Here is a 19732-nt window from a genome sequence, read left to right as displayed (position 1 = left end):
TTGGTATTGACAAAGTGAAAATGTACAACAGGTGAAAGGTGAAATGGTGAACAATAGTATGGCCATTGTAACCTTAGCTCTCCACCTTGTGATTTACCCTTCAGTGTTGTATTTGTACATATGCAGGTATCAAGAAATGCCATGTTTTTTATCTAAAATTTAAAAAAAATTTAACAATGTGGTGTGTTGATTCCACTTGAAAAGATTTCTACTCTCTCCATTAATTGTTTTAAAATTTGAAATCTTGGGATGCGTCTAAAATCTGCTCGAACGTTTATCCACACATAGACATCGGTTACTTTTGCGATGAGATAAATAAATCTAAATTTGATGATGTTCATCCAACTTTCCTAAATGAAGCAAACATTTTCTTTCAATTTCTTTTGAATAATTTAAACTGTTTCAATTGTAGTGCATTGCAGCTTTATCAACTCAAACTCAGACGTCTGAAGCGTTTTCCCCTTCCTCGTAGTTTTTTCTTTTGGATCTCCTCAATCTTTTTCTCTGTCTTTTTCATTTTGTTTTATCTTTTCTGTCTTAGTAACTTTACATTTCTGTTGGCTTTATACCACAGGCTCGTGTCCCTTCTCTCCTCTCCACTCTCGGCCTCTAAAGGGATTCTGTTGACACAGACTGAAATAGGGGGACCGACTCTGTCGAGACCGTCTGGTCCCCAGCCAAGAGAGCCGCTAGTTTCTCATGCTCCCCGATCTCCTTCCCAACATTTTTTTCTTTCCCTGAGAATGTCTTTCTTCAGAGTTTTTTTTATGCTATCTCATCTACCTGAATCTAATTTTGCCTTCATCAGTGCTCACCTGCAGCACGAGCGTGAGAAAGTGCCCTTTGAGAGGGTACTTTAAAGCAGCATAGGTCATCATTTTCATTGACCTTTTGCTGGTAATTATGTGCACAAAAGGCTGTTGATGGAGAGACAACAGTACTTTTTTTTTTTTTTTTTACTTTTCAATAAATTAACTTGAGCTTTGTCATGGTTTCCTGCTGCTGGTGAAAGACAGTTGCTGTCTTGGAAGGAATTTCACATTACAATAGTTTTTTGTTTTTTTTTCTCAATTTTTAAACTGGAGAGACTGCCTCTAGGGTTAGCAAAAAGAAAAGCCGAGTTAATCAGTACAGTGCAGTGAGGTCCTGAGACTGAGTGGAAAATACATAAAATTTCAAAGAATAGAGAAGACTGCTGTTATGGTAAAGCGAGCAGCGATTATGTTTCAAGAACAAGAACGTCTTCTAGAAGAAAAAAAAAAAAGCTTTGGCTGACAGAGCCATCTTCCATTACCATCTAAGAGGTATTTACAAGCGCGATTACTGTGATTATTATTTCAACAATACCCTGCAAAGCTCTTTCATGGGCTGCCAGCCGGAGCGAGGACAGGGAGGGCCTGCCAACCTTGTCAACCTGGGAATTTGTCTAGCAGCTCCATAGGACACAGAAAAGGGGAACGGAAGGAGCCAGAAAAAGAAACGCCATGGCAGAAGTAGAGAAAAGGCGATGCGGTTCAAAAGGGCTTTTGCCTTTCTGCAGGGTCACACGATGCCATCCTTCTAAAATGTCTTTGACCTTCGTTTTTCTTTCTCTGCAGCCCCCACGGAGCCTTTGCTGTGCAAATTTGCAGACGGAGGGCAGAAGAAACGCCAAAGCCAGAGCAAGTATCCTCAGAATGGGAGACCGTGGCACAGAGAAGGGGAGGTGAGATTTTTGGGACAGTACAAACCTTTACTCTCACTTACTGAGAGGAAATCCTAAATGCCCAGTGACCCTGAGCTTTTCCCACATCCGTAGAGTCGAGTCTTAGGAGGAATGAATGTAAAGAAACGGATTTGTTACATCTATTATATCTTCTCTGTAGCTGTCCACAAATGGCTACAGTACAATGTAATGCTTCAGTAGCTGATGGGTCAGAAGAGCTCCATGGTTTGGTCATTAATGTCATTGTGACTTGTGTGAAACAAGACGGGTTTCAAAGCTGCAGGAAGAAACAAGCAATGAGGCTTGTGATAATTACGATACCAATGTATTCTCCTGTCATTTAACTGTACTTTTAGTGAATTCATTAATAAATAAAAAACTGTCCATTCAGCTCCACAGATTAGGATAAAGGCTGCAATAATATGAGAAAGCTGACAAACCAACACCCTGGTGCTGTCTGCGCTCTGTAACCACAGACAGAATCACTCAAACTTCTTGGTGGGATTTTTTTCCAAGCACTGTTGGCGTGTTGGTGGTGACATATGAAGACTTTTACAAGGAATCACATTTCATTCACAAGTAAAATCAAAGTATTTGCATTCAAATATGACAATAATGTTAGAATAAATGTTAAGATTTACTGCTGTAAATGCAGGCCTTCCAAAAACCCAAACATGTCTGTCTGTCACATCTCGTATTTTTGCGAACAGAAATGATTTGCCATTTGTGTCCATTTTAAGATATGAGTGGGAAAAATAGAAATAAACAGCCAGTTGAACTGATCCTGGATGCACATGAGCTGTCATGTAAATTACACCTCTAGCCAAATGCCTCACTGAACACACATTCCCTCCATGCATCGGAATGGCAGAAAACCCAAAACCAGATTCACCGTGATAACATGCAGATACAAGGTCACGGCTAACAACCATCTATAGTGGAAAGGACGTGGAGAGGACACAGGCTGGGGAGCCTTTAGACTGGAATATATGGATGAGGGGAAAATGTGAGCACATACGTAAAACCCGACACACACGTTTAGTGAGGCTGACAGTTATGCTGAAGCAGCAGCGTGGGAAGACCCAGAGAGATGAAATGTTTGTCCTTCAGAAAACAGTCTCTATGTGTGCATTTGTTGTTGGTTGTTGGACTATAAATTGAGCTCCGCGTCTCCCTCAGTGCTTCATCACATGATTAACTGCACCGAACACATCCAGTCAGCTATGGGCTTTTTTGTTTTTTTTATGGTAGAACAATTTCACACCACAACTTTTAATGGGTTTTAAAGATAATAACTGTATGTTGAGACTTCAATTTACCATGGGATTTTTTCTAATCCTCACAGCTGCTTACATTTCACTTAGAACATCAGACCTAAAGTACATCGTTTTTGCAGCCATCAACAAGCTTCTGGTGTAAATATTGCTGAATATTTGGACATTCATCTTGGTAAAAACGTATGGACATAATGATGCTTCTCTTTGCATGACAACTGGAGCGTTGTTTTCTGGCTTGAACGCATGACATTTGCTCCTGCAGTCGTACTTCTGTTATAATATTTCTTCTTCTATTGCTTGTGTGTTAACATCATTTTTTGTTCAATAGCGATATCCAAAGCGATCCAGATTTTTCCAGTTCATGGAAGGCCAGAAATTCGGTGATTCCTGAACAACCTCACCAGTTATCGTTCATCTGAGGTCGACTGTTTGTGCATGCTCCCAGAAGTCGGCACAGGCCAGATACATCTGATTAACATGTCATTCACTACAACTGTTAAAATGAATGGTTCTGCATACCACAGCAGTTTAGAAATGATTTCAAAGCACTGAAGCAGCTTGTGTAAATCTACAGTTTTCCTCGGAAACTTCTTGCACTTTTTATTTGTTCCAAGTACGGGTCAACCCAATATGATGTCAAATAAATCATTCTTTTAAGTTTCCAAAGAGAAAATATAAAAAGTTTCTCCTTTTTTTTGTTAAAGAGAAAAATGTGAAACAACAAAAAGAACTCTTTGTTGGAGCTCTACAGCATCCCTGCAAACCTGTAGCGTACTCCTCGGTTTATTTAGAAGAATTTCAACTTTTCATCATGTAAAGAGGCTCTGCTTTAAGTTACCTTTCTGTGGGACGCGCACGGTGATTAAAGTAGAGCTTGTCCAGGACGGTGCGCTCTGACGCAATTTACCGTAGCTATGGGAAGTTTCATCCAAAGACAAAAAAAAATAAAAAATTGTTCACCTAGATTCTATAAACATACAGAGACCAGAGGGGAAACAAGAACGACTGGGGAGAAATAACAGAGACCCAGAGTTTGTGCATGGATCTGAGTTCAGCCAAAGGCTGAGCTGAACAAAAAGAAAAAAAAACACATTCAAGCACATTACGATAAGCTAGCTAGCTTGAAGCTTAATTCAAACGTACACTGAAGACCCATTTAAACCTCAAGTTTTAAAATCTCAGGGCAGGGATTTTGCGTCTCGGTTCAAAATATTTCCATGTTCCCTGTTCCTGGTAGCCATCTCCCCTTCCCCTCTGGTGGCCTCCACTCGCATTGTTTCACATTACTTTGCCTTTTACAAAATGCTTTTATTGTCAAAGTTCAAGACCAAGTGCGGGGAGCAAAATCTGTTGCCGAAAGCTTATATTTTTATCCCGGTTGGTTACTTCAGATCTACACCCCTGCTTAATATTATTTTAAAGCGAAATGAACAGTGTTTTGGAAAAGTATTCTTTAGCTTTTCTCCTATTTTCCTACATTACAGCCACAAAATAAAACGTTTTCTTTTATTGAGGATTTAAAGTTCAACACATTGCAGCTCATAACTCCAAAGCGGAAAGGAAAAAGGGTACATGGCAGAAGACCTTTTAGAAATAAAACGGAGAACACGACCGTAAACACATAGCCTGACCTACAGTGAAACAGTTCTGATCAAAGTTTAATTATGTGTTAGAAAAGCCTAGTCAATGAAAATGCCTACGTAAATCAGGAATATGAGTCAGTACTTGAAATTAACTCATATTCACAGACATTCTATCTCACTGAGCTTGAGAAAAATGGAAAAAAAAACTTTCCATCTCTACATGTGCAAAGCTGGTAGTAGACATGAACCAAAAAATAAACACACACATCTGTAATTGCAGCAAAAGGAGGCCTTGCAAAGTATTGTACCATTTTCCTTTTGTTTCACAAGCATGAGCTACTTCTGGTCTACAACATAAAACTAATAAATTATGTTAAGGTTTGTGGTTTTAACGCTACATCGTAAAGAAAAAAAGTCCTTGAAAACTAAGTTACGAGCTTTTTAGTTTTTTTACGCAAGTAAATGTCCACTCACCTTATTTAGCACAAGAGGCTAAGAATAGATGTGCCCACTCAACATGGTGCGGGACGTGTTAATGAATCTCACAGGGAGAAGCCACTTCAGGTGGGTCAGTTGACCTTCAGAAGTGAGAAGATTTGCCTGCACCTTGTTCCAAGTGTGTGGCCATGACCCGTTCCAAAGGCAGTCGGCTCTAACCACATCCTCAACACTTCTCTAATATGTTTACATCTGTGTTAAAGGCTTTAACTGGATCTCCAATGATGGAGTTATTGCTGGTGCTGAGTGATGCATATTTGGTATGATTTTAGTATTACTTCAGGCATAGATAGGTTTAACAAGCTTTAGTTTTGCTCTTGTGTGAATAATAAAGTCTCTCTGGTGTCATCTCATAACCCTTTTATTGTAGAAACAAGATCAGTAGATTTGGCCCCAATGCCAAAGTACTTAACAGTAAATCCAAACTTCCAGGAATAAGGTCTTTGAACTTCTCGTAAAACCTTTGATGTTTGAACTTATGAATTTATTTGTTCATTTAAACCTTTGTGCAAACAGCTTTTTAATGCATATGTCTGTTAATAAAGCCAGATAAGTAGAGATGGACAAATTATTTTATTCTCCTTCCAGGTACATTGTGTTTTGAAACTAAGTAACTGGTTTTCCAACAGACTCAGATTAACACCATGAAGAGTCTAGTTATTTCTTTCCTGCTAACTGGAAATTAAAAAAAAAACGTTACCATATTTGTGTATTTGTGTCAACTATTGCTTTTTGTAACGCTCATTCAGCCATCAGTAGTTATCAAAGTTAAATAAGATTGTGCCACCTGTGGGACGTCTTGATCAGCTGCTTTCACATGATCGTGTGATCGTGTCATTTGTATTTTTTTTAGCCCTGTCAACTTTTCAATTCCTGCCATACTAAAGAAAGAAACTTTGTACATTTATTGTGATAACTCACCAAAATGTCCTTCATTTTTGTCGATGACCGCATGATTTCGGGCTCGGCCTGCCGCCTCATACACCTTTGCTGAGGGAGATACAGCTACGACCGACCCTCTGTGATACGATCCCCAAGGCCGACTCAAAGGACGTCATGCGAGGATTTCCCAGCCTCTCGACAGAAATGTTTTGCCGTATCAGTGGGTTGTTTATACTACTGACCACAGAGATTTCAAGGTCACCGAATGCGCAGTGTTGATCTCATCCTCCTTTTTCCTCTAACCCAACTATCCCACACAGAGACGAGGAGCAAATTTAAAAGGTTTAAATTGGTGGACTGATACAAACATTTAGCTACATATTGAACTTCTTCCATGTTTGTATGTATTTTTGATGAATTAAGCAGATTTTTGACATCTGCATCGGGTTTGTACCAGCCGCCTCGTCACTATTGAAGGCAGGTCACCTGAAAATGTGATCTAGTTGAATCAAAAGCATTTGAATGGGATAATGAATAGAATGTCACTCACCCTACGGTTGTTGATCAGGTGGAAGGTGGGCATTACATGTCGGTCTGTTTATCAGAACTGGAGACATTTCTCACCACGCATACAGATGAAGGGGAGAAAGAGTCCAAAGCATCCATCAGTCTCTTACTCCTCGTCTGCCTGTACAGAATTTCCCGTGGCTTTTTTTAAATTTTCTTAACTCTTCCTTTTATTCTGCCTCTAAGTGCTTTCTGCACACATTTCGCTTTTTTTTTCTTTTTTTTCTTTTTACTTTCACTTTGTCTCCCTGCGTCTTCCTCCCTGTGTTTGAAGTCTTCCCAGACCCCACAGCAACATATGGAGAGAGAAAGAGCAAGTGACTCACTGAGACGGAGACAGAGAAACGGAGAGGGAACACATTGCATGATCACTCAGGAGTTGCGAGGGGTTGAGTGCTGCAGGGTGGCTGGTGGCAAGGATTGAGAAATATGACAGATTTTCTTGTAAACTACCCAATGTGGGAGCCTCAAAAGTGCTGTCTCTCGCTGTCTCATGCTGACAAACATATTAGTCACTGCAATTTTTTTTTTCTTCAAAACACACACACACGCTCTGTAGGTGCTCATCCCCATCCCTTCCCCCATTTTTACTCCTTCCTTGTTTCTCAGCAACACACACACACACACGTTATTAAAAAAAAAAAAGAAAAAAAAACTTTTCAAAGTCACACTTCTCAAGCAGCTACTCTTGGGGAATGCATGTAGATAAAAAAAAAAAATAATAAAAAAAAAAACATCCGGCTTTTCTCTCTGTGTGAAAGCCTAACAGATGTCCGTGTGTGTGTGCGTGTGTCCGCGTGTGTGTGCGTGTGTGCGTGTGTGCGTGTGTGTGTGTGTGCGTGCGTGTGTGTGGCCACCAGGCAGAAAAAGAAAGAAAATTGCTTTCTGAATGGAAAATACAAGCAGGGATGATGCCACTCTCTATTCGGACACAGAGATTTTATAAGTTACCAGCTTAAGTATATATGTTTTAAAAATTCAAACTCTTTTGGGAGTAGAAGGATCATTTAAAAAAAAAAAATTTTATTTGCAGAACACACAGAGAGAGGAGGTTTGAAAACTGAAAACAAACTGCTTCTTTTCTGAAAGTCACAGTGGCGGCTGAGCTCTGTTTGATTATTTTTATTTTATTCTACACAGTTTTGGATCCATTTCAGATGCCCCCTGGCAGAGTAGCTGCCTCTTTTCCTTTTTTCCAGACGTACCAGCCTGCATCAGTAATCAGTTTGTAGCCCTGCAGAATCGCTGGTCAGGAGCTGTGGAAGTCATCAGCACATGGAAGGAAGCGCAGCACCGAGGGGAGATATCAGCCTCGCCAAACAGCTGCTCATGTCTGCTGCTGCTATTAGCACACATGTAAAGACATGCTCACCGACAAAACATGTCCGCAGTCTCTTCATTTCAAACGGGGCCTTGCAAGACTGTTATTGGGGGTTTCTGCCACCTGTGCGCATTCAGACAAGGGAGCATTTACCCATCCGCCCAGTCAAACTGAAGGAAGAGTGTCTGAGAACAATCACGCTTTCTATTGCTGCATATTCTTATTATTTATTGGTTAAATTTAGGTCTGGACATTGTCTGCTTTGACCTAAACCATTCTTTTGACCTCGTGGTTCTTGTGCAGTAAAACCGTCATCCGTACTCGTCTTTTGCCGCCTCTACCAAATTTTCTTCTACAGTTGCTCTGTGTTTAGCTCCACTTAATTTTAATTCGGACGAGCTTTCCTGACCCTGAGGAAGAAAAATATCCCCACATCATGATGCTGCCAGCACCACCCCAGTGGTTGTGTGTTCAGAGTGTTGTGCAATATTAGTTTTCTATCCCAAATAGTGTTTCTCTGTTTTCTGATGTGTTTTCTACTTGGCTTGTGGCAAAAATAAACTTCTAGTGGTTTTATTTTGGATTAAATTACACAGAGACACAGTTTTTCTTTTTTTTTTTTTCTAATTAGGAGACTAATAAACAAAAATAATAGTTTAAAAATAATCTTCCAGGAGAACTAGCACAATTTGATAAATATAGAGAAATTATTTACTTAAAACAAGTTCCTATATCTTTCTGAAAAGTTACATGTCAGTTAGGTTTGTCTTACTTCAAATGTCTAAAAACTAGATAAAAAAATACTTGGTAAGAGTTTGTGGTTTTGCAGTGTGAATAAAAGTGAATTCTATAATTTCTGTATTTTACGTCTACATTCTGAAGTGGAAATCTTTTCCACTTTGCAATGACCCGTTGTATTTATTCAGTCACCTAAAATCCTAATAACTGCCTTAAAGATCGTGACCTAAAAAATGGTCAAATGTCCAGTGGGTACGAACACTTTAACACAATATTACGTCGACGTATCCAAACTTTGAAAGAGATGTTTAACACTTAAATGTTCACAGAGTGATGTAACTAATCTTTTAAAATTAACTGCTACTGCGTTCGTTTCGAATTAGCTTTCCTTTTGAGTGGATATGCTAAAACATTTTCACAGACAGACACCTGAAGCCACTTGATTGCACGTCATCGGATCTGCTGGAGGTTTGGTGTTTTTGTTTATTCTCAGGGTTTTGGTCATAGGCTCGCTGATCCCTCTGCTCTGTTGAGCCGCCGTTTCCTGAACTGTGTGTGCAGGTAGCCGCCAGTAAGGACAAGGGCGAAAAGAAGTACAGGAAGAGGAAGGAGGAGGGTGTGGGGTGAAGAGTGAATGAAGGAGAAAACAAGATGTTGAAGAAAGAGAAGTAGAGAGCACAAAGTGAGGGAGAAGATAGCCAAAAAAAGTGTGTGTGTGTGTGTGTATTCTGATGAAATCTGCCATCCTCAGCAGCCTTCTGTTAAAAGAAATCGGATTAGCTCTCCTCCGGGAGGGAGCCTTCAGGAATGCAGATGAAGGATTGCGGCACAGGTTCCTCTCCTGGACTCTAAAATGCCCTTAGCCACACACACGCACACCCCCCCACACGCACACACACTTCTCGGTCTCCCTTTTCCTTCTAAAAGGCATGTCTTCATTTCCTCCTATTCATAAAAGCATAATTGTGTGTGATTGAAATAGAAAACGAGTGTCTCCGATACTAATTCAGTTTGTCCCATTGACTGAGTTTAGTCCCACCTCACCTTTGGCACTCGTCAGTTTTTTCCCAAATTTAAACGAGCTGAGTTTGATTTAATTCATTTTTAGCATAAAGAATCAGGGCTTAGATGTAGTAAATGCGCAGCTGCAAATGATCTATGTGACATTGGCAACTATTGACAGCTTCTGCTTCAGTCTGAAAGGTTGGCAGCTAAACGGGGTCTGTATCAACAGTTTGTCGTGTGTTTTGTGGCTTTTCAATTGTGTTTGAACTGCTTGTACTTAAGAAGCATTTTTAGCCAAGAAATGTGATTAAAATGCAACAGAAGTATGATCAAATCCAGGAATCCAGCTGAGAATGCTGAAAAAAAGCTGGGGAAGAGTCGTCTAATTAAGATGGTTATTTATACATTTGTACTATATTTAATATATGCAGTGTTATGCAGTGATTTCTCCAGTAGGGATGAGGAATCAGCAGCAGCAAAACAGGGGACACTTACAGACTGTAACCCTAGATATAAATGTGGAAGCACTCTATAATAATCCCAGTTTGATGGTAATTTGCCACAGTGGTGAGTTGATTGCTTGAGACAAAATCTGTCCTTAAACAAAAAGCAACAATTTTGACACTATTTTGCCAAAATGCAATTTCTACTCAATATCATCACACGTCTGTTTTAAACTTTATCACCATCTTAAAGTACAGAGCAGCACAGTGGAATGTAGCATAAAGCATCTGTGAATTAAAATAGCTGAAAGTCTACAGCGCAAAAAAAAAAACCCAAAGAAGGAGTTGCTGCTGCTGCTAATTACTCTGGGTAAATGTGCAGATTATTGTCCTAAACTTTAATGGAATAATTTCCATGGATACCAGTAGATGTTTTGGACTGACAGAGGTCCAATAAAACCCAAAAGTTGCAATACAACAATACATTTCTTTTACTTAAGGAACTTTATGCTCACAAATACTAACCGCAGTGCCGTTTCCAATGGAGCCATTTCTTGCAGCTGGACCATGTAATGATGCGTCTTTGTTCTTTATAGTCTTGAGTTGTTCCTTCTTTAGATCTAAGATTCCAGTTGTTCCAAGAGACGGTTTTTGTGTGTGTGTGTGTGTGTGTGTGTGTGCGTGCGTGCGTGTGTGTGCGTGTGTGTGTGTGTGTGTGTGCGTGTGTGTGCGTGTGTGTGTGTGCGTGTGTGTGCGTGTGTGTGAGGAAAAATACATCCTCTTTGCTTATAGACTTTCAAAAATCTCATCAAACTGATTTTGATGCTAAGAACATCAATGAGGAAAGTAAGAATAGCAACTCCTTCCTTTTTTGTTTCACATGCCACACCACTTCCGGTCTAGAAACACGAGCGCCTCATTCACTTGTGAGTACAATATCTTGGGTACAAAATCTAAGGATGTAATTGGAGAAGCGCCATCATACATACATACATACATACATACATACATACATACATACATACATACATACATACATACATACATACATACATACATACATACATACATACATNTACATACATACATACATACATACATACATACATACATACATACATACATACATACATACATACATACATACATACATACATACATACATACATACGTGTATTTGCAACAGAGGTCTCTGGAAAAGTCTTTTTTTTGGGTCAGAAAAGTGCATTTTAATGTCACTTACCTGCTTGGACAAACAGACTGTGATTTAGATCTGCTTCATACTGTTACGGTTTAATGATTTTCTGTCTCCTTAAACATATTTGTAGATTAATCAAAGTAAAAGGAAGTCAAAGTCAGAAATCCCATTACCTCTGCAGGAACAGCTGATAAACTGAAGAGGCTAATTGCCTAGCGTTGACCTAAATAATTATTCAAATATGAGATACATTTTTGAACGTTCTTCTGACATCCCTTCTCTCTTTCAGACCGGCATGGCGTTAACGTACGATCCTGCTGCAATGCAGAATGGGTAAGAAGTTTATCTTTGGCACCAACTAATGCTCTCTCCCTTCCTTGCTCATAGAAACCAAGTCAATATCCCTGCCATACATAAAGATTAATGTAGCATCTGCACTTTGTTACGGTTTGATTACTGAAATCTATACAGACTCCAGGTATTGGTTTTCGGTGGTTGGGTTGGATGAGAGATATGGGGCACAGAGGGGAAGCCGTGCGAGCCGTCCTGTGTGTGTGTCTACTTGTGTGCGTCTTCACTTGTGCTTTTGGTCTTTATGTCATGAATTAATGGTAATCCGGAAATAAATGACCAGAGCGACATATTTAGTTTTTCCAAGTTCCTCTGAGACAGGAAAGAGCCTGCTGGACCCACCAGCCCCCTCTATCTACCCCTGACCTCAGTCATTCACAGGAAACTCCTCACTCCCACTTCCTAAACCACTTATCCCCCAGCGACCACAAGTCAATCTCAACCAGCAGCCTACACAAACAGCACCGCTCGCTTTACGCGGCCTGCAATGTAAACGCTCTGTCTGGTGGAGCTCTGCAGGCTTGTAATCCCACGGATATATTTTGTGGGAAAGTACTGTTGACATTTTCAGACGTTCCAGTTTACATTTAGTCCGACTGCAGAAAAAGTGAACGAACAAAGCAATCGGTTTGATATCGTCCAGCAGAAATGTAAAGTTTAGGAAGATATTTTTTCACAGACAGATGCAGCATCATTCTAGTGTATACTCACGTTACTATATTAAATTTTTACTTCCATTGTAGTGTCTGCAGTATATGCAAAAGTTTTAAACTACCCCTGATTTATTTTACCAGTGGACCTGCATGCTTTCTCAAGGTCTTTAAATATGTTCTAAAAAACAAGACTGGGAGATTCGATGTCCTTGGGAATCAACATGTTTGCCCCAAAATACACTTTTCACAGATTGTTTTTGTTTTGCTTTTTCTTAATTCAATTTAACAAAAGGGAACAAATTCTGTCTTTGGACAAACTTGTGGTTAAAACTAAGCATGAGCAGGTCCAAGATCGTCACAGCATTGAAGCTTTGATCACTCTGGCACATCTGATTTGAAGTACTCTAAACCATAGGAATGTTATGCTGGAGCATTGTTTGTGGTTTTGGATTGTAAGGACAATAAAATCAGTGTTTTGGAGTGGTCATTAAAAAGCTCTAATCCCAGTTCACTAGTAAACCTCTAGACAGCTGAAAACAAATGTCTGTCAGCTGCTTTGCCATTCGATAGCATAACACCTTGGTAGAAACATATATGGCATGATCTAACAGAAGCGACGTTTTGCAGCCAATTACTTTGGGAGATTTATAATGCGAGTCCCTCTTGATGTACAATTTGTACATGTAGATAGGAATGGATGTGCAAGGCCTGTTTTGCAACACTAGAACTTGGATAATTAGTGAGATGGTTGGAATGAAATCACGTGTATGGTGGAATTCTGAGGTCAGATGTGAGGCCATCTGTTGTTCAGCTGAGATTTGTCCAGAACTGGGTCATGCAACAGAGCAATGATCCCAAACACTGCAGAAAATCAAACCAAATGGCAGGAAAAGAAAAGCATCTTATTGTTCCAGGCGGCTTAAGGTCCAGACGTCAGTGTGATTTAAAAGGCTTGGCTGTAGTCACGAGAGAGCAGCGGATAAACAAACGTCTTTCAAGATCAATATACTAATGCAAAACTATAAATAAGTGTTCTTTGATTCTTTCATAACAATCTGAGAGGCAGATAAGATCACAGAGAACACGACTGCTACGTCTTACCCTTACTTAATGTGGATTAGGTGAGGGTAAGATCCTCTCTTTAAAGCTGTTGACAGTGTCAATCGTTTTGGGTTAATTTTAGAATTTAGAAACATAATTGAACATATTTCAAATGACTTCTTGATAACATGCGATCTAACTATTTGGCTGGCTCTTGCACATGTCTGAAATATCCCCGCATCATAATGTGGGGATATTTTTCTTCCTCAGGGTCAGGAAAGCTCGTCCGAATTAGTCTGAAAACATTTTAGCAAATGATGATCTGATCTTTAGCTACAGACCAGGCACAAAACGACTAATTTTGTTTGCCTAGACAAGAGCCATTTAAATATAATTTGTTATGCTCCAGACCGTTCTTACTTTGTGGCTTTGAGGAAATGACACAAAACACCAAAATAAATAAACCTGCAGTTTTACGGATGTGTTCAGCTCGGGAACAAAACACTGCAGCGCATTTGTGTTGCATAAGAGGCATTTGTTTAAACTATTTAAAATGACACTGGTAAATATACATCACACTAAATGATGGTAAAATTTTATTTGATCCATTCAGATCCACTGATTTTACCATTTAAGGAAGGATAACAATATTGCATTCTGACCTCAGCTACATGATTGATGACTGTTTACACATCTCGTAACAAACCCATGAATGCATTTTTGTTTTCCAACACTGGGAATTGTCTCTGTTCTCACTGAAATTGTCCAAGCGCCACCTTAACTAAGAGCTTAGGAACAGAAGGAGAGGGTAGATGTAAAAGGTTAGGTAGGTCTGGAGAAGTTCAAGAAGAAAGTCTCCTTTTTCTAAACTTTCTAAATGTTTTCTGACTGAACCTCATGACTTTGAGCAGACGAGGACAATGTCTTGATGTACATTAGCTTGTTTTCAGAAAACCGAATACAATGAGCCCCTGCCTATTTGGGGTTCAGTATTCTTGGAAAACATGACCATTTGTTCAAATGTTCAACGGAAAATTCAGATTGGGAAGCTGAAAGACTTAGTTGCAATCCCGCTTGGCAGGTTATTGGCTGGTGTTTGGAAAGCAGTCAATCCAGGAACACAATTTATTTTCCTTTTCGCTGATTGGCAGTTCCCCCCAGGAGCGGAAATAAGGAAGATTGTAGATATAAGCTTCCTAAAATGGTTTCCACTGTGAATATCAATGCACATTAAGGTATAATTGGTATTTGAGCTGATAGAGCTGGTAGTTAAACGTCATTAGGCGGTCCACCGTAATCCATTTCAGTACAAATACTAATAATACTCAACAATTAGATCCTCTGTATGCAAAAAAGTATTCTGGAGTCAAATGTCAGTCCCACTGTCTGACCACTGACGTTTGCTGAAACTGGGTCAACAGAAAAATGATCCAAAACTCAGCTGCACAACTACAACAGAACAGCTGAAAAGAAATCAATCAAGGGGATTCAAGGTCGTAGTGAAAATGCAAACCGCAACCTGATTGAAATGCTGCGATGGGACCAGAAAAGAGCTGTGCAACAAAAACGTTTGTGTCCAAAACTCAATGCGCAATAAGAGGGGGCTAAAGTTGGTTCTTCTGTGTGCTTTGGCTTAAAATGACTTAAAATGATTTAAATCATTAAAATGATTAAACTGATTCAGAAACTGAGATTTGAAGCCAAGTCAACTTTTCCATCATGATTGTGTATAAACATAAATACAGAAATACAAATGTTACTGTCAGGTCCAATACCTTTGCATTATTTCCTTAATGTCAATTATATTTTTTCATAATTGACCTGAAGTATTTTCTGCAGTCTCAATTTTAAACCTTGTACTTCACTGCATTCTTCTATTAGATTACATGACGTAATTAGAACAGCTTTTGCCTGGTTTTAACTTTTTTTTTCCCATTTTGGCTCCTTTTGTTCTCTCTTCTCAGTTTCTACTCCTCGCCTTACAGCATCGCCACCAACCGCATGATCGCACAGACCTCCATCACGCCCTTCATCGCTGCTTCCCCCGTTTCCACATATCAGGTAGGTCGTAATGTGCCACTTTATGGGTGGATCGGCTGCCTGCGTGCGTTATGGAGAAGTTTTCTTTGTGCGCGGGGATGTTAGAAAGGAAATGAGCTGCAAAACGGCATGAGGTCCTCGTCTCTTCTCTGGTTATCTCTCCACTGTCCCAGCTGTGCTTGATAACATCTGTTGTGCGCATGGGAATCACTAAAACGTGCAAGAAAACAAGCAACATAAAAATCGGCATCAAGAAAAGGCTGAGAGAGGAGAGGACAAAAAAACGTGCACATCCAGTGTAGTAATTTTAATCTATATATATTGTTATAATGTGACCCATAAAAATCAACGGGTTATTTTTAACTGATCTCTTTAAGTGATCTCTTCCACATAATTAGATGTGAAAAAGATCTTTTAGGTGTTTCTTTAGAAAACATCTAAAAGAATGACAAGATTTCATTATTATTATTTAATTAGCAAATCAATTTGAAGCTTTCTGAATTTAAAAATGAGCAAAATTAGATCATTCGTATTAGAAGGACTTTTACGTTTAATAATTCAACCATTTTGATTGTAGCAGCTGATGATGCTAAATACTTGAGATCTTTGGTACATGGAGGCAAATTTTGCTTAGTCTTATAAGGACATATAGAAAGCATCTGAGGGAAAAAGCTGTGCTTATTGGCGAAATTGTGAAAAGTATCTAGTTTCCTCCCATTCAGTTGTCTGACTTCTGCCGCTGCTTTTTTTTTTTCCATTTTATTTTATTTTCTCTACCTTCGCCACACAATCGCTTCTTCTTTCAGAGTAAATTTTCCACATTCCCCGTGGCTGTGATGTGTGGAGTAATGCAACAGAACAGAACAGGAACGTGAAAATTGGCTCTGTGATATGCTGGGAGCATCAACCATTTCCCGTCGCTGCACATTTCACGCAACACCCTTTTTCCTAAATCTAAACATCAAGAGGCCCCGCCGCCATGCCCTTTCGCTCTGCCGCTATCATTTAACATCGGCTCTATTTGGTATGCAAGGACAGATGGATGAGAACGCAGAACAGGAGATAAAGGAGAGGTGGGAGTGTTTTAGAGGAAGATAAGTTGGGAGAGGAGGAAAGGATCGCTCAGGTGGCAGCGATGGCGGTGCTTCGGTGGGTGGGCAGAGGGAAAGGTGTTCTTGAAGGTTGCTGTGTTCGTCTTTGATGCACGGCTGATTAAAACTGCGGTCCGGTACCTGCGGTGTAGGGGGAGGGGAGGGGGGGGAGGCCGTGGCACGTCTCTAATCTGCTCTCGGAAGGCTTCCCAAATTGATTTATCAAAAACAATGGGCAGGCTTTTGAGGAATATTAATCCTCACAGTTTCAATATCGGCCAGCTCTGCCACCGCTCCTTGTAATATTGCCCTTCAGCCAGGCATGGCGGGAAGGTGAGTCCTTCATCTTCCGCTAAAGTACAAAGAGACGCAGCAAGAAGAAAAGGGAAAAGAGACAAGGCATGCAGTCACACACAGCATGGCAAACAAAAGGAAATCATTTCGTTTTATGATGAAAAGTGTTACCTTTTGTAATGAAAATCTCTAGGTGCATAGATGTTATGGCGTTTGCAATTCCGTCTTTTATGTTTCTGTTGAGGTGATTCTTATTTTCAACGGCATTTATCAAATCAGCAAATGGCCCATACAGCTCCGACAGCTAGGCTCTGGTGTTCTTGTAAAACTGCCGTCTGTGGGCTTCAGCGACCACTGGCTTTGCAAGACGGAAAAAAAAAAAAACGCTTTGATGATACACAAGACGGGAGCCGGTCCAGACCAGATCACTACCAAGATTTCAGCTGTAGTGTCGCCAGTCAGCCGTGGCCTGGTTTCCATCACCGGCTTTACAGACCGCTTCACTGGCTGACTAAATATGTGGCTGGCTGTTTGAGAGTGGGGCTGGCTGCTTCACTAACTAGCTACCTGGCAGGCTGTTTGGCTTTACATGTGACTGGTTGGATGGGCTGCCAACTGGCTAACCACGCTACTGAGCACCCGGCTGACCAGCTTTTTGCTTTATTGGCCCTTTTAAATTGTAAAACAAGCTGTGAAATTCAGCCAGGGGTAGGGCGCTCTCTTAGGTTGAGCACATTTTGCCATTCATATTGACCGAACCCGGGGTGGTTGTATGGATGTACCCCGATGACTCCTGTAATATAGAAGCAAAGCCACTTCGTTTGAGCTCAGTTTTGTGCGATTCGGTTTATAAAATTAAACCCAGTTACCAAATCTTCAAAAGCAAAGACATTCAAGTTCAAACAAACTTGAGAAAACACGATGCGTTAAGGGGGCACGCGCTATTATCATCACCATTACTACCATTTCAATTTTCTTGTGCATGTAGCTTGGAATAGTTATATTTGTCTCAGCGTTTGAATTAAAAGTAAAATGGAACAATCAGTCAAATACAAAAAGAGAGATGGAATACAAATGGCCTCCAATGATGAAAGTCGAGAAAGTAAAGTTGGCAGGTAGCAAGTGAGTTCATAAGGTAAAGATTTTTACGGCTATATTTCCAGTGAGGGGCAAGAAAAACACCAGCTTAAAAACTTAGTAGACCAGCATCCAACCCAGGAGTTTAGAAGCTCTTTCTGGTTAGGCTAATCTGTCTCTACATCCGCACAACACTGGATGACCATTTGTGACAAAAAGTTTGATATGAAAAGAAGAGAATATTGTGATGATTTTGTTAAACAGTAGTACTGAATGAAATCGGCTTGAAGACTCGACTTTTTTCCTGCTAATTAGTGAGTGTTAAGTGTTTAATTAAGTTTTAACCACACTACAGTAACGTAGTTGCCAGAATGTTATTCTTTCTACACTCTCTGACTCTACACTGAAACTCTATGGACACGTTCACACCTGAGCTGTGAGATTTTGCTTTCTTGTACAGTCAGCAGTTTAGGCAGGTGTGAAAACTCATCAGAAACTTTTGCAAACCAAAAAAGCTCTGGTCTTCCTCAAAACAGGGGTCTTGTTTTGTTGCGTGTGAATCCTGGTGCAGTTTGCCAACAGACTGTATTTTCTGGACTGTTCTATTTCTTTCATATATAGAAAGTGACAGGCTGGATTGATCACTGCCTAACCTGCAGCTCATACTGGGTAGCTTATTGTGATGTCGAGCCAAAACAATTGGAGAAGAACTGCTAGCACTTTCATTATTCCCCACCAAGTCTCAGACAAAATGCCTCACACTATCCTGCTATGAAAGCAGCCTTTAATATTGTCTACAGTCAGTTTTTTGACATGTCACATGACCCTAAAACATAATTTCAGGCTAATGAAATGGATAATGCACACTCTGTAGTTCATGTTGCTCAGACACAGAGAAAGAAAAATCAACTGGAGCTGATTAGCCCTGCAGGAGTGAAGTTTGGAGAGTGTGGGTATTTGCATTTGTGTTACTATAATAACTCCTATGAACATTAAAATACTGGGGGGGAGGTGTTTTCAAAGTGTTGATAGGTGAGAAGAAAATATCTCCATTCTTTTTTTACTGTAGTCCTACTTTAACACTGTAGCCAGCAATTCAGTTGAAAATTAAATAAGTTGCCACTTCTAAACATATACATAATGGTATACTTGCAAATCAATTCAACATGTAAATAAATTAGAAATACCCCATGATTCTTTTTCTTTGATAAAATAAAAAAAGAAAGGTGTTTTATAAAGTGGTTGTGATTCTGTGCTTTGAAAAACATGGTAAGGAAAAATGAAAAAGGATTTTAAAAATTGGAGCATCTGAGGTGACATGAAATATATATGGCAAAAAGTTTTTTGTTTTTTTTTTTTGCTAAGTGGGATAAGTGGGTGTTTTTCTTTTTATTTTTTGTTGTTGTTTTTTTAGGTTGTCCCATTTCATTAGATGAGCTCAGTGGCGTGTTCGCCTTGCTAAATGCTTCTTTGCTTTCTGAAGCCCTAAATCAGGCTCAGAAGAACCATCTCACAATTTACCACTACCATTTTAATTAGCAAACAGAGATTTTAACCACATCTCTCATTATTCCCTTGTTCTCTTTGATCTTGTACAGCCAAACACAAAGCCCCAAGTCTTATACGTATTAGTCTCAAGACTGCAGTCCTTTTATCTCTTAAACTAACAGGGAAGCCGGAATGCTCTTCCTCTGCCAGGGCCTGCACTCTGTCAGTTTTAAAGACAGTGGCTGAGATCAGAATGAAAGCTTTTATGAATTCCTCGTTTAGTTTCTCAAAATTCTGGCCTTGAAGTTTTTCTGTGTTGCCGTGTACAGACAAGCAAGTGGCACAGAGAACCCTTGTTGTGGTGGCACTGCAGTTTCTTACTTAGAAAATGCTCAAGAGACGCGATCAGAGATAAGCTTCCTATGTGTCAATCGGCTGTCCCGTTCAGCTTGCAGAGAACAAACAGTGCCATGTGTAAAC

The 19732-nt window shown here is 39.9% G+C and overlaps 1 protein-coding gene across 9 annotated transcripts in view; it reads left to right on the top strand.

The window, feature by feature from the left end:
* The window catches only part of rbms3 (RNA binding motif, single stranded interacting protein), a 333346-nt gene that overhangs the window by 283045 nt on the left and 30569 nt on the right, over positions 1–19732 (top strand). For all 9 annotated transcript variants that reach the window (XM_008422424.2, XM_008422423.2, XM_008422426.2 and 6 more), the window contains 3 exons: positions 1599–1705; positions 11507–11550; positions 15227–15323. In XM_008422424.2, the coding sequence (XP_008420646.1) occupies positions 1599–1705; positions 11507–11550; positions 15227–15323 (248 nt within the window). The remainder of the gene's footprint in view (positions 1–1598; positions 1706–11506; positions 11551–15226; positions 15324–19732) is intronic.

This window comes from Poecilia reticulata, linkage group LG11, assembly GCF_000633615.1.
Source record: "Poecilia reticulata strain Guanapo linkage group LG11, Guppy_female_1.0+MT, whole genome shotgun sequence".
NCBI lineage: Eukaryota > Metazoa > Chordata > Actinopteri > Cyprinodontiformes > Poeciliidae > Poecilia > Poecilia reticulata.
This window is presented reverse-complemented; position numbering and strand designations above follow the sequence as displayed.